The 13,528-nt window shown below is 37.5% G+C and overlaps 1 protein-coding gene across 1 annotated transcript; it reads right to left on the bottom strand.

The window, feature by feature from the left end:
• Positions 1-11,754: 11,754 nt before the first annotated feature.
• LOC124889687 lies at positions 11,755-12,415 on the bottom strand. The gene is made up of 2 exons (XM_047401672.1): positions 12,411-12,415; positions 11,755-12,274 (listed from the first exon to the last, which is right to left on the bottom strand). The coding sequence occupies exons 1-2, from the start codon at positions 12,413-12,415 to the stop codon at positions 11,755-11,757; spliced, it is 525 nt and encodes a 174-aa protein (XP_047257628.1).
• Between the last annotated feature and the right edge of the window lie 1,113 nt (positions 12,416-13,528).

Below are 13,528 nucleotides of genomic sequence, written 5' to 3'. Positions count from 1 at the left end.
AACTATTGGATCAAACACTATCCAAAATATGATTCATCCAACTAAGTCTTATCCAAAGCATATGATATATACCCTTCATCTGTACCCCTGGAAGATTCAAAACCAAGGAAGATTTAGACACTGTTCACCATACGAGTCTTGCATACAACTCATACCCTAGATTATGGCTCATGGTGAGCCACTCGTACTCAGATCTAACCTAAGTAACCAAGTCTAAGATTATGTTTTGGAACCAAAGGATTTGTAACCACCAATATGACTCGTACCCCTAAGTCTTACCCATTCTAGTAACCAAAATCCATCCCATCAACTAACACTGGTCAGCATATGACTGGACCATACCATCCTTACCCCAATATACGGCTCGTACCTGGAGTCATTTTGGGTCCAAACACCAGAATTCCAGGAAATTTTTAAGATCCTAAAACCAAGGTATTTCAATATCGTTTCCCCATTGGACGGTTTGAGACATTTAAGGTTAAACCCTATGGTACTAACTTTATTTAGGATTTATTGGATAGAGTCAGAGTGAGTCAGGAAAAGTTTAGAGTCGCATAGAGTAAGTAGAGACTTAGGTAGAACATAAGCCTGGTGCCTTGAGATTTGGAATTGATGATCGGATATTCCTCTATTTATAACCCTTTAAGGGTGTGATGAGGTTTTGGAGAAAGGTAAATCTCATCCTCAAATATATTAGAACCTTTGTGATTTTTTGCATAGTGAGTGAGTGTAACACTCTTAAAATTTCTTCCATTTTATTTTTGACCCTCTCATGTTCAAAATATCAATTTTTGACCTAAATTTTGTTTAGATATATTAATAGGATATCTTAAAAGAGTTTAAATTTTTTTGGGTGAGGTTCGGGTTTATTTTGGAATTTTGAGGCAGTAAGCCTCCATATTTGTGGCAGGCCATGCAGTTAGCCTCTGTGATTTTAATGTAGCATAAAGGCAGTGTGCCTCAGTAAAAACACCATGTCATGGAGGATAATCTCTATGATAAGCAAAGTTTCATGGAGGTTAGCCTCTGTGATGAGGACATACCACACTGATATTTTAAAATTAGGCAATTTTTTAATTTACTCATTTGAGGTGAGGGGCTTTTGGGTCCTTTCTCCCATGTATAACCCTAAGACATAAAAAAGTTCATTATCATCAATTTTTTCAAAGATCAATTGCTCTCTTTCACTCTCAAACTCAAAACCCAAGAAAAGCTTAGGGGTTTTCACCATACATTAAGGCATATTTCTCTTTCAAAAACTTATTTTTCTAATAGCATGTATTTACAACTTTATTTATATAATTTAATTGATGATTTAAATATGGGTTGAGGAATTTTGAGCATTGTTGACTAATTTTCTTTTTCCATGACTTTAGTGAATCACTCATGGTTTGAATTGATAGTTTTGAATTAATTGGGGTGCATGGGCTTAGTTAATTGGAATGAGGGGTCATACATTCCCTTAAAGTTGATGATTTTTATATTATAATTGGTATAACCTCAACCCAATCTTGTGTAACTTTATTTGAACATGAGAATATGCATATTGAACTACTTTTGGAACAACTGGATGATATAAAAAGGCTATTGAAACCTAAATTATTTTAAATTAAAACTCAGGGATCTTGGATTCTCCCAAGCTAATGAATAATTGATCCTAGGGGTCCTGGATTCTCTAAGTAATGTATAATTAAAATTTTTTGATGATATTAGCTTGTGAACATAGTTGGTGTGATGATACCAATAGTATGTACCTACATGGATAATTATGGTTCAATGATTAGGAATGTGTAATTATTTTAATATGGGCTTAAATGGGGTTGTGTAGCTAACCGTAAAGGTGGATGTCCTAGGGGGACTGATATTGAAAACTCACATTTTTTGGTGTGAGGGTTGGCCTTGATAACTGTGTTCATATGTCACACTTGATATATACTTTTGGGATGGCTAGTTACTTTGATGGCTTTAGCTTTTCCTTAGTTTTTCTCTGGTTTATACAGCTACAACGTGTTCGGCCCTTTCAGCAGGGGGAGATGGACCCATATAAGCCATGGGTATTATTATAATAGTTGAGTTACACAGTCCAAACTAATGTTATACTTATGCTAAATTCAGTTCCCTATCCCAGCATGTTATATATATATATATATGTACCATGTGTGCATGTGGATTTTATTATGGTTTTAACTTGTCATTATTTTATGCCTTCCCTGAGTTACAAGCTAGCGCACATCCCGCTGACCAACTTTGGATGTTGTATCCCCACGCGATGTAGGAACCATAGACACTTCTGCTTTTTCTGTACAGAGTTAAGTAACTTCCTAGATTATTTATGAGTCAGCTTGAAGTGGTGAGCCTTTTTCTTTAAGAAGTCCTATTACTTCTTATTTTAGTTTATATCATACACCATATTTTGGTTTTCTTTTTGGCTATTGTTGGGGGCATGTATCAACTTAGGTTGATGTTAGTTTGTTTTAGAGGCTTGGTGGATTATTGTGGATTGGGGATTATGTTGGATTCTTAGTTTCTTTGAGCTATTCACTTATCTTACTTAAGTTATTGGTTTGCTTCCACTATTATAGTATATAGTGTGTTCTGTTTGACTAGGAACCTGGTTTAGGTTATGACAAGCTCTGTATCAGAGCATAGGTTCATGGTTATCAGGTGTCTACAAAGCATTATCAAGTAGAGTACCTTTTATTGGTGTGTAGCGAGCCATACTTATAAGGGAGAGGCTTTGGGTATTTAGGAATGTTTCCCTTTTTTATGATATATTCTCGAGCTATAGAGTCTAAGGTATTAAAATCTCCTCTGATTCTTTTTTTTCGTATTTCAAATCATGCCTCTCAAAAGATCCAATGCTCGTGGAAAATCTTCTATCCCACTTAAGAAAAATATAGAGGGAAATTCATTCTACTTATAGAGTATAAACCCGGTCTAGGGTCTCAGCTCTTGATTGTACTACCCCTCGTAGAGTTCTACCGGTCCCTACCAGTCCCTACCAGTCCTTCTCAGGCTCCACGGGATGATGATGTACATGCCCCGCTACCCTATGGGTATATTTCTAATGCTGAATTTTGTCAATCTATTAATCTACTAATTTAGTTAGTAACTTCTCAATCTTGTCAGCCTGATCATGTTATTTCTATTGCTCCATCTTTTGAGGTCAGTAGAGTTGGACAGTTCATGAGGTTAAATCCCCTGACCTTTACTGTCTCTAAGGTTGAAGAGGATCCTTAAGTTCTTATGGATGAGATAGAGAAGATATTCAGGGTGATGTATGCTACTAATTCTAAGGGTGTTGAGTTTATTGCATATCAGTCAAAGAATGTAGCTTATCAGTGGTATAAGGAGTGGGAGAATTCAAGGGGTGATGATGTTGAGAAGGCTATGTAGGAGGAATTTTCTTATGCCTTCCTCAATAATTTCTTTCCTTAGGAGTTAACGGAGGCGAAGGCTAAGGAGTTCATGAATTTAAAGCAACACAAAATGACTGTGAAGGAGTATGCCTTGAAATTTTAGAAGTTGTCTATCTATTCCCTGGAATTGGTGTCTTCTATGAAGGATAAGATAAGGAAGTTTGCTTCAGGTTTTTCATGGGAGTTAGCGTTAGAGTTTAAGGACACCTTGTTGAATATCAATATAGATATCTCTAGGTTGGTGTACATGCAACAAGTTGAGGAGGAGAAAAAAAACAAAGCAGAAATAGGAGAAAGGAAAAAAAAGAAGATTAGATATTCATATTAGGGTAAAGCTTAGGAAGTTAATGGTAGAGATGGTAAGCAGTAGGGTAGGAAGAAGGCTTAGGGAAATTCTAGTTCTTATTTGATAGATAGTGCTCCATATCCTTAGTCATCTGGTGATCGATCATTCTAGACTAATAGTGGGTTTAAGGCACAAGGTGCCTAATCTCAGGATAGTGGAGTTCAATCGGCCCCATCCTATTCTCTCTACAAATTTTATGGATAGGTGTATCGTGGATTCTGTGATGAGGAGAGGAATAAGTGTGATGTGGGGTGTATTTATGCACTCTAGTGTTGTTATCCTAGCCTATTTAGCCATGTTTTTAGGACAATTCGTATTCTTTATGTTCTGATGATGATATAAATAAGCATGTAAGTGTTCAAGGATGTGATTACAATGTTTAAAAGTGTTTTCAAACAAGTTTGGGCTCAAATCGATCATTTAGAGCCTAGACGAGAAAACCAGTTTTACTAGCTTGACCTAGGTATTAATCTAGTGTATCATGATGGATTCTAATGTGTCAACTAAGTTCCTAATATTATTATTGTTGATTTATGAAAAATTTCTTAGAGTGTGCAAAGTTTAATTAAAATGAGCCAAGAGTCAACAATAAGTTTAAGCATAAGTGGTCGAGACTAGTGCTTCGTTTGAGTTTCTAGCTTGTAGTTCTTGATGTGGTGTTTTTTTGAACTCTAATTCTTGGTTTTTGATATTGTATAATGCTTGAGGATTTAAGTTTTATGATATTTATATGTTGAAAAATTTGGTATTAATGGCAAAATAACACCACAAGGCAAGGATGGATGATGAACACTTAGACAATTTTGGAAGCAATTTCCAGTGTGTGCAGGCGATATACCCCCGTTACCCCAGCCATAGTAGGCTATGGAACCTACGAAACCCCATCCATACCGGTGCAGTAGACCATATGGTGCCCCTTCCACAGTGGTGGAGCCAAGCCCGCAATGCCCCAGCCAGTCCGGTGTTCCTATGGGCGTGATGACCCCTCCATTTACATGTCAGCGAAATTCCCTCTAGTATAAATAGATCTTATGCACACTTTGCTATTCATCTTTAGACGTCTGGGAGCATGGAGAGGGACTGCTAAACACCTATTTTAGGGTTTATTTCTCTTGACTTTAGCTTTTTAATAGATTTGATTATATATTCAAGTATTTGGATCATAATTATGTCGATTAGTAGCTAAACACCCCCTTTTCGGGGTTAATGCCAAGAACACGACTACTATTATTTTGAATTTGTTTTTTCTAATTTATCATATTTGGTTGTTGTTTTATCCTAGTTTGACCTATTTTAATGAGCAGCAAACTTAAGAATACATATATTGTCAACCTTGTGATTTTGAGAGGGGGAATAGAAAGATAGAACATGGGGATAAACAAAGTAAAATTCTTATTCCTTTATGAAATAAGGAATTTGACTTAGCATCTAGGACATGGATGTACCTAGAAGCCTTGCTTGGTTCACATATAGGAGGATAGCTTTAAGTACTTAATTGGATTATTATATCCCACTCAACGATGTAGTTGTAATATCCAAGTTAGGTGGACGATTAGAGGTCGGGAAACCATGATTATGCGATAAACCCTACGAATCAAAAACTAAGATAAGTGATCTAACGAATGAATTTCAATAGCGTAGTATGATTGTTCGAAGTACTCTAACCCTGGGCTTTACTCTATTGATTATCGTAAGTATTTTACTTTACGCACTATTTACTTTAATTCTAGTTTACAACTTCCAAACTCTCATTTGGTTACTTTTGCACCAATTTAATCTTAATTATCAAACTAATATTTCATAGTTGTTTAACACAAGTCCCTATGGGATCGATACTTGGCTTCTAAAGGGTCACTATACTACTTGGTAGACTATGTACACTTGTGTTTGTGCTTGGGCGTTGTCAAAGTGTTTCAGATATGGCTAGCCTTGTCATATCCAAAATAACTATCCTTCAAGTGATGTTTCTACTAGAGCTAATATGGTTTCGATTTCTACTTCTTTTGCTCCTACACTAAAGGGTGCTACTTACCTAAATTGACTCTATGTTCTTTTCTTCCGTCAGGAATTTGAGGCATCTCCAAATGTTTTTACTTCTAAGTTAAAGTTTTTCTCTCATAATATTTATTGTATGGTTGATAAGAGGTCTACTCTCTCTTACATAACCCCTTATGTGGTTCTTTATTTTGATTTTGGTCACAAGAGTATTTCAGACCTTTTTTTTATGTCTACCCTAGTTGGTGATTCTGTTGTTGCTAGAAAAATTTATTGGGGTTGTGTGGTGTCTATATTTCATAACGAGACTTTGGTGTACTTGGTAGAGTTGGATATGTTAGATTTTGATGTGTTCTTAGGGATGTATTAGCTTCACTCGTGCTATTCATCTCTTGATTGTCAGACCCGAAAGGTCAGTTTCCAATTCCTAAATGGATTTCCAAGGGGTGTCTATACCATCCAGTCCAGGCTAAGGATTCTAAATCTAAGAGTCCCTCTTTGCAATCTGTCTCGGTAGTCAATGAGTTCCCCAAGTGTTCCTTAATGATCCTCTTGGTATTTCTCCTGATGAGGAAATATACTTGAAGATTGATCTTCTCCCAGATACTCATCCTATTTCTATTCCTCCTTATAGAATGGCTCCGGCTAAGTTGAAAGAACTTAAGGAGCAGTTGAAAAATCTTCTTGATAAGGGTTTCATCCATCCTAGTGTATCCTCATGGGGTGTTATGCTACTTTCCATGCGTAAGAAAGACGGGTCCCTTTAAGTGTTTATAGACTATTGTTAGTTGAATAAGGTGATAATGAAGAATAAGTACCCTCTTCCTAGGATTGAGATCTCTTTGACCAACCTCAGGGTGATAAGTGTTTCTCTAAGATTCATCTTTAGTCAGGCTATACTCAGTTGAAGATTAGGGAAGTGGATATCCCTAAGACTGCCTTTCATACCCAATATGGTCATTATGAGAGTTTAATCATGTCTTTTGGATTGACTAATATCTAGTTGTATTTATGGATCTTATGAATCAGTATTCAGATAGTTTCTAGACTTGTTTGTTATTGTGTTTATTGATGACATCTTGGTATATTATAAGAGTGAGAAGGATTATGCCAATCACCTCCAAGTAATATTACAGACACTTAAAGATCAGTGGTTGTATGCTAAGTTCTCAAAGTGTAAGTTCAGGTTAAATGTTGTGACCTCCGTTGGTTAAGTTATTTCTAGTAAAGGGATCATGGTGGATCCACAGAAGGTTGAGGTAGTTAAGAAGTGGCCTAGACCCTCGACTCTAATCGAGATTTGGAGCTTCTTAGATTTAGTCGGCTATTATAGGAGGTTTATGGTGAGTTTGTCTTTGTTGCTACCCTATTGACAAAACTGACTCAAAAAAGGTAAAGTTTTTGTAGTCTGATGCTCGTGAGGATAATTTTGAGAAGTTAAAGGATAATTTGACTTCTACAATGGTCTTGACCCTGCCCTAGGGTACTGATGGTTTTATTATTTACTATGATACATCCCGTGTGGGACTAGGTTGCATTTTGATGCTACATGGTAAGGTGGTGGAATATGCTTCTAGGCAGATGAAAGTTCATGAAAGGAATTATCTGACTTACGACTTGGAATTATTAGTTATGGCCTTTTCTTTGAAGATTTGGTGCCATTATTTGTATGGGGTATATGTTGACATCTTCTCATCATAAGATTTTGCAATATGTGTTCACTCAGAAGGAGTTGAATCTCAGTCAAAGGAGATGGCTTGAGTTGATCCAAGACTACGACATTAGTCTTTACTATCATACAAGTAAAGCTAATATGGTTGTTGATGCTCTTAGCAGGTTATCTGTAGGTAGCTTATCTTATGTAGATGAAAAGATGCAAGGATTAGTGAAGGATATTCACCAATTGGATAATCTTGGAGTTTGTCTCTTAGATTCTAAGAATGGAGGCGTGATTTTGCAAGGGGTGGTGAAATCATCTCTTGGTGTTAAAATAAAGGAGAAGTAGGTTTAGGATTTCATCTTTATGCAAATAAGATGGTGTGGGTCAGTAGAAAGTTATGGCTTTTAAGATTGGTGGTGATGATATCTTGAGGTACTAAGGGAGATTGTGTGTTCTGGATGATGATGGGTTATGAGAAAGGATCTTGACTGAGTCTCATGAGTTGATGTGTACGGTTCATCCAAGTTCGATAAAAATGTATCTCAATTTGAAGGAGATTTATTAGTGGAACAACATAAAGAGAGATATGTCTAATTTTGTGGCTAAGTGTATGGTTTGTCAACAAGTGAAGGTGGAGCACTTGAGGCCTGGTGGGTTATCTCAAGATATTGAGATGCCCACATAGAAATGTGAGGTGATCAATATGGATTTTGTTATAGGTCTTCCATGGTCTCGCGGTCAGTTTGATTGAGTTGGGTCATCATAGATAGGATAATAACTTTGATCATTTCTTGCTAGTAAGGACTAACTACTCTAGAGAAGATTATGCAAAGTTGTTTATTCAAGATATCCTAAAGTTGCATGGTGCTCCAATTTACATTATCTCAAATCAACGCAGCTCTCTTCTAACTTTTGGCGTGTACTTTAGAGAGGACTAGGGACAAAGGTGAACCTTAGTACCGCTTTCCACCCTCAGATAGATGGTCAAGCAAAAGGACTATTTAGACTTTGGAAGATATGCTAAGGGCTTATATGATTGACTTTGGTGGTAGTTAGGTTGATGATTTGCCTCTCATTGAGTTCTCTTAAAATAACAGCTATCATTATTGTATTCAGATTGCTCTATTCGAGGTTCTGTATGGTGGGAGATGTCCTTCTTCTATTGGGTGGTTCAAAGTTGGGTGACTAGATTGTTTGGCCTTGACTTGGCTCATTAGGCCATGGAGAAAGTGAAGGTGATTAGAGATAGTCTTAAGGCTACTCAAAGTTGCCAAAAGTCTTTTATGGATATGAGGATTAGGGAGTTGGAGTTTGAGGTCCGTGACTAGGTGTTCTTAAGGGTGTCTCTTATGGAGGGAGTGATGAGTTTTGGAAAGAAGGTGAAACTTAGTCCCCATTATATTAGCTCATACTTGATTTTGAGGAGAGTGGGGAATGTTGCCTATTAGTTGGAATTTCCTTTGATTTTGGGTTCCATTCATCTGATTTTTCATGTATTTATGTTGAAGACGTGTGTGGGCGATCCTTCCTTGGTTATTCCTTTGGAGAGTATTGCATGTTGGATTCCTTATCCTACGTAGAGGTCCCAGTGGATATTTTAGATAGACAAGTTTGTAGATTGAGGACTAAAGACGTAACTTCAGTAAAAGTCCTTTGTAGACACCAAAAAGTGGAATAAGCTTCTTGGGAAGCTGAAGTGAATATGAAGCCTAAGTACCCATTCTTGTTCCATGTGTTGAACGGAGGTGATTAAGGTATGAGTTTCATTTTTCTCTTATTACTTTCAGAGTTATCGCTTGATTCTGATGGATTCTTGTTATTCTCATGCTAAAAGTGTCCTAACTCCTCATCGGAGGATGAATGATCCTATGGAGGGGATAATGTAACACCCTCAAAATTTCTGCCATTTTATTTTTGATCCTCCCATGTTTGAAACATCAATTTTTTTATCTAAATTGTATTTAGATATGTTAATAGGGTGTCTCGAAAGAATTTTAACATTTTTGGATGAGGTTCGGGGTCATATTGGTATTTTTAGGTAGTAAGCCTCTATGTTTGTGGCAAGACACAGAGGTTATGCTCTGCGAGTTCAACGTGGCATAGAGGCAGTGCACCTCCATGATAATGTTGTCATAGAGGATAATCTCTGTGATAAGAACAGCGTGGCGCGGAGGTTATGAGGTGATACAATTCCAAAGTTTCAAAATCGTGTAGTTTTTGTTTTTCTCACTTTGGGATAGGGTCTTTTGTGTCCTTTCACCCATGTAAGACCCTTAAACATAAAATAAGTTTATTCTCATTAGTTTTTCAAAGATCGATTGCTCTCTTTCACTCTCAAACTCACACCTTAAAAAAGCTCAAGGGTTTCACCGTACATTCTTATTCCGAGTTCCAAGCTCCAAATTACTTTAAAATTCTTGTGTATCTAAGGCATGTTACTCTTCCCCAAAACTTTTTATTCTAGTAACATATATTTACAAATGTATTCATGTGATTTAATTGATGATTTGAATGTAGGTTGAGGGCTTGTGAGCATTATTAACTAATTTTATTTTTTCATGACTTTTGTGAATCATTCATGGTTTGAATTGATAGTTTTGAACTAATTAGGGTGCTTGGGGTTGGTTAATTGGAATGGGGGTCATGAATCCCCCAACATTGATGATATTGATATTAGAATTGGTATAACCTCAACCCAATCTTATGAAACTTGCTTTGAACCTGAGAATATGCATATTGAACTACTTTTGGAACCACTACATGATATAAAAGGCTATTGAAATATAATGATTTTAAATTGAACCTTGGGGATCGTGGATTCCCTCAATCTAATGAATAATTGAACCTAGGGGCCGTGGATTCCCCAAGTGATGTATAATTAAATGGAATAATGATAGTTTGCAAGCATAGGTGGTATGCTGATACCAATAGTATTTGCCTACGTAGATAATTATGGTTCAATGATTGATAATGTGTAATTATTTTGATATGAGCTTAAAGGAGGTTGTGTGTCTAAGCCATAAAGGTGGATGTCCCGGGGGGACTGACACTAGAAACTCATATTTGTCGGTGTAAGGGTTGATCTTGATGACCGTGTGTATGTGTCACACTTAATAAATATTTTTGGGATGGCTAGTTGAATTGATTGCTTTAGCTTTCCCTCGAGTTTTCTCCTATTCATACAGCTAATACGCGTTAGGCCCTTTCAGCAGGGGAGATGGACCCATATAGCCTGTGGGTGTTTTTATGATGGTTGAGCTACACAGTCAGACCAATGTTATACTGTCATGCTAAATCTAGTTCCCTATCCCATCATGTTATATATATATACATATATATATACATATATATATATACATATATATATACATATATATATATACACATATATATACATATATATATATATATATATACATACATACACATATATTTATGTATATGTATATACGTAACTTGTGTGCGTGTGGATTTTATTGTAGTTTTGAATTGGAATTATTTTATCCCTTTCCCAAGTTACATGATAGCACTCGTCCCACTAATTGTCTCCAGACGCTGTATTCCCACATGATGTAGGAACCAGAGACACTTCTACTTTTCTTGCATAGAGTTAAGTGACTTCCTGGATTGTTTATGGGTCATCTTAAAGTGGTGAGCCTCTTTGTTCCAGAATGCCTATTACTTCTTATTTTAGTTTATGTCAGAGACCATATTCTGGTTTTCCTTTAGGCTATCGTCGATGGCATGTCCCGACATAGGTTGATATGGGTTTGTTTTAAGTCTTAATAGATTACTCTAGATTGGGTATTGTGTTGGATTTTTAGTTCCTTTGCACTATTCACTTATCTTACTTATGTCTATTGGTTTGCTTCCGTTGTTATAGTATATAATGTGTTCTGTTTGACTAGGCAAAAGGGGTGGTCTCCAATCCTCAGCAAACTTGAGATACCCGTCACGGGCAGGCCTTGGTTTGGGTTATGACAGTGAGGTGGCTTATGAGTTAGCCTTACCGCTAGATTTTGCTGTTGTCCATATAGTTTTCCTTGTTCCCATGTTGCAGCAATACATTCCTGATCAATTTCATATGCTTATATGGGATTCAGTTCAATCAGGAGAGCGGTTGACCTTCGTCTACCTCTCCTCATCCTCCTTGCTTTTAACCAACTTAGCATACGCCACCTTCTTAGACTCTACCTTTTTCTTAATCTCTTCATTCCACCGCCAGTCCCCTCGGTGCTTACCAGATCATCCACTCGAGACCCCCAACATCTCTCTAGTAATCTTCTAATGCAATTAGCAGTCATCTCTCATATACTATCCACATCCCCACTACTTTACCAATCCCCCGTACTCTTAAACTTTTCCCCCAACTCCAAAGCACTAGCCAAAGTCAAGCTACCCCACTTGATCCTGGGACAAACCTCCGCATTCCTCTTCTTTCTGCCCTTTTTGATTACCAATTCCATCATCAACTGCCTATGTTGGGTTGAAAGATTCTCGCTAGGTATGACTTTCCAGTCTTTACATAGCGCTCTATCACCCTTCCTCATCAGCAGAAAGTCAATCAGAGTCTTGGCCACTGAACTATGAAAAGTAATAAGGTTCTCCTCCTTGTCCGAGAAGCTCGCATTTGCTATCCACAACCTAATAGCCCTAGCAAAATCCAAAAGAGAAGCTCCACCTTTATTCCTCTCCCCAAAACTGAACCCGCCATGCACATCATCGTAACCTCTCGACAAAGACCCAATATGCCTATTGAAATCTTCTCCTAGAAAAAGCTTCTCAGTGCTCGGGATGCCCCTCACCACCTCATCCAAAACCTCCCAAAAAACTTCTTCTCCTCCTTGTCCAAACCTACTTATGGGGCATAAGAACTAATGACGTTCACCAAAGACCCTCTAATGACCAACATAATAGATATCAACCTATCACTGACTCTCTTAACCTCCACCGCCTGCTTTCTAAGTTCATCATCTACTAATATACCTACCCCATTTCTATGCCTCACGCTACCTAGTACCACAACTTGTAATCGTCTATATCCCTCGCCTTATTGCCTACCTATTTAGTTTCCTAGATATAAGCTACACTAACCCTCCTCCTTCTAAGGATCTTCACAAGTTCTATTGACATACCTTGAAGCATACCTATATTCCATGACCCAACTCTCAACCTTGAAGCACCCTCATCCCATCTAGCCCTACTGTCCCTCGCTCTCCACCCTTGACTCAAACCTAGACCATATTTTAACCCCGACCCAAACCCAACCCCAAACCCCAAGCCTGACCCCACTCTATGACATAACCCTAGATCATCATCAATGCCTCAGCCACCACTCAAAAAAAGGATATGATAGAAAAAAATAAGCAAAGGAGACAAAGAATACACTACCTACAGTACACCCACCGAATTAATCTAGAAAACCAAACAAGAACTTATGATAGAAGAGGAGAAAAAAACCAGGCCAAATAAAGTAACGAAAAAAAAAATACAAATGAGGAAAATGAGTGCACCTGGTCCTTGAAGAAGATGGAGTGGGGATGTTTTCTTGATTGTTTCATCGGATTTCAGAAAATTGATGCAGAAATTGGTCGCTGAAATCTGTTGTCACCATCTTTACCCTACTGCTGATATCACTCCCTTGTAATTTTTTGTTGAAAAGCGTACTATTACCAGAAAATGTATGGATCGTTGGAATTTTAATCTCGCCACCTGAATTTGGACTAGTAGTACCTGCAAATGGTTAGGAAGAAGAGAAAACAAGGCAAGAAAGAAATAATCAGTCTCTCTAAAAACTGACGCTTCTTTGCCAAAAAATGTTGGAATCACCGGAAAAACACTTGGGGTACGCTGAAAATAAAGGTTTGATGCTAAAAAATCTACAACTGATTCCACCGGTGTATGTCACTACACGCGCCAGCGTGTGATGTACAAGTGAGCAGTTCTGGTGGTGCGTCAAGGACACTCACTTCACACCCAGTCGCCGTTGATAGCTGGTCCAGCCAAAAAATGATGCTCCCCTCCTACTATGATGGAGGTGACTCAAAATGTCCATAAATATTCACTCTTGAAATCGATCAGTCAAGAGAGAATCTATGGTACCGTCGA

This window comes from Capsicum annuum, chromosome 12 (genome assembly GCF_002878395.1).
Source record: "Capsicum annuum cultivar UCD-10X-F1 chromosome 12, UCD10Xv1.1, whole genome shotgun sequence".
Classification (NCBI taxonomy): Eukaryota; Viridiplantae; Streptophyta; class Magnoliopsida; order Solanales; family Solanaceae; genus Capsicum; species Capsicum annuum.
Note: the sequence above shows the minus strand (reverse complement) of the source record. Positions and strands in the feature narration are given on the sequence as shown.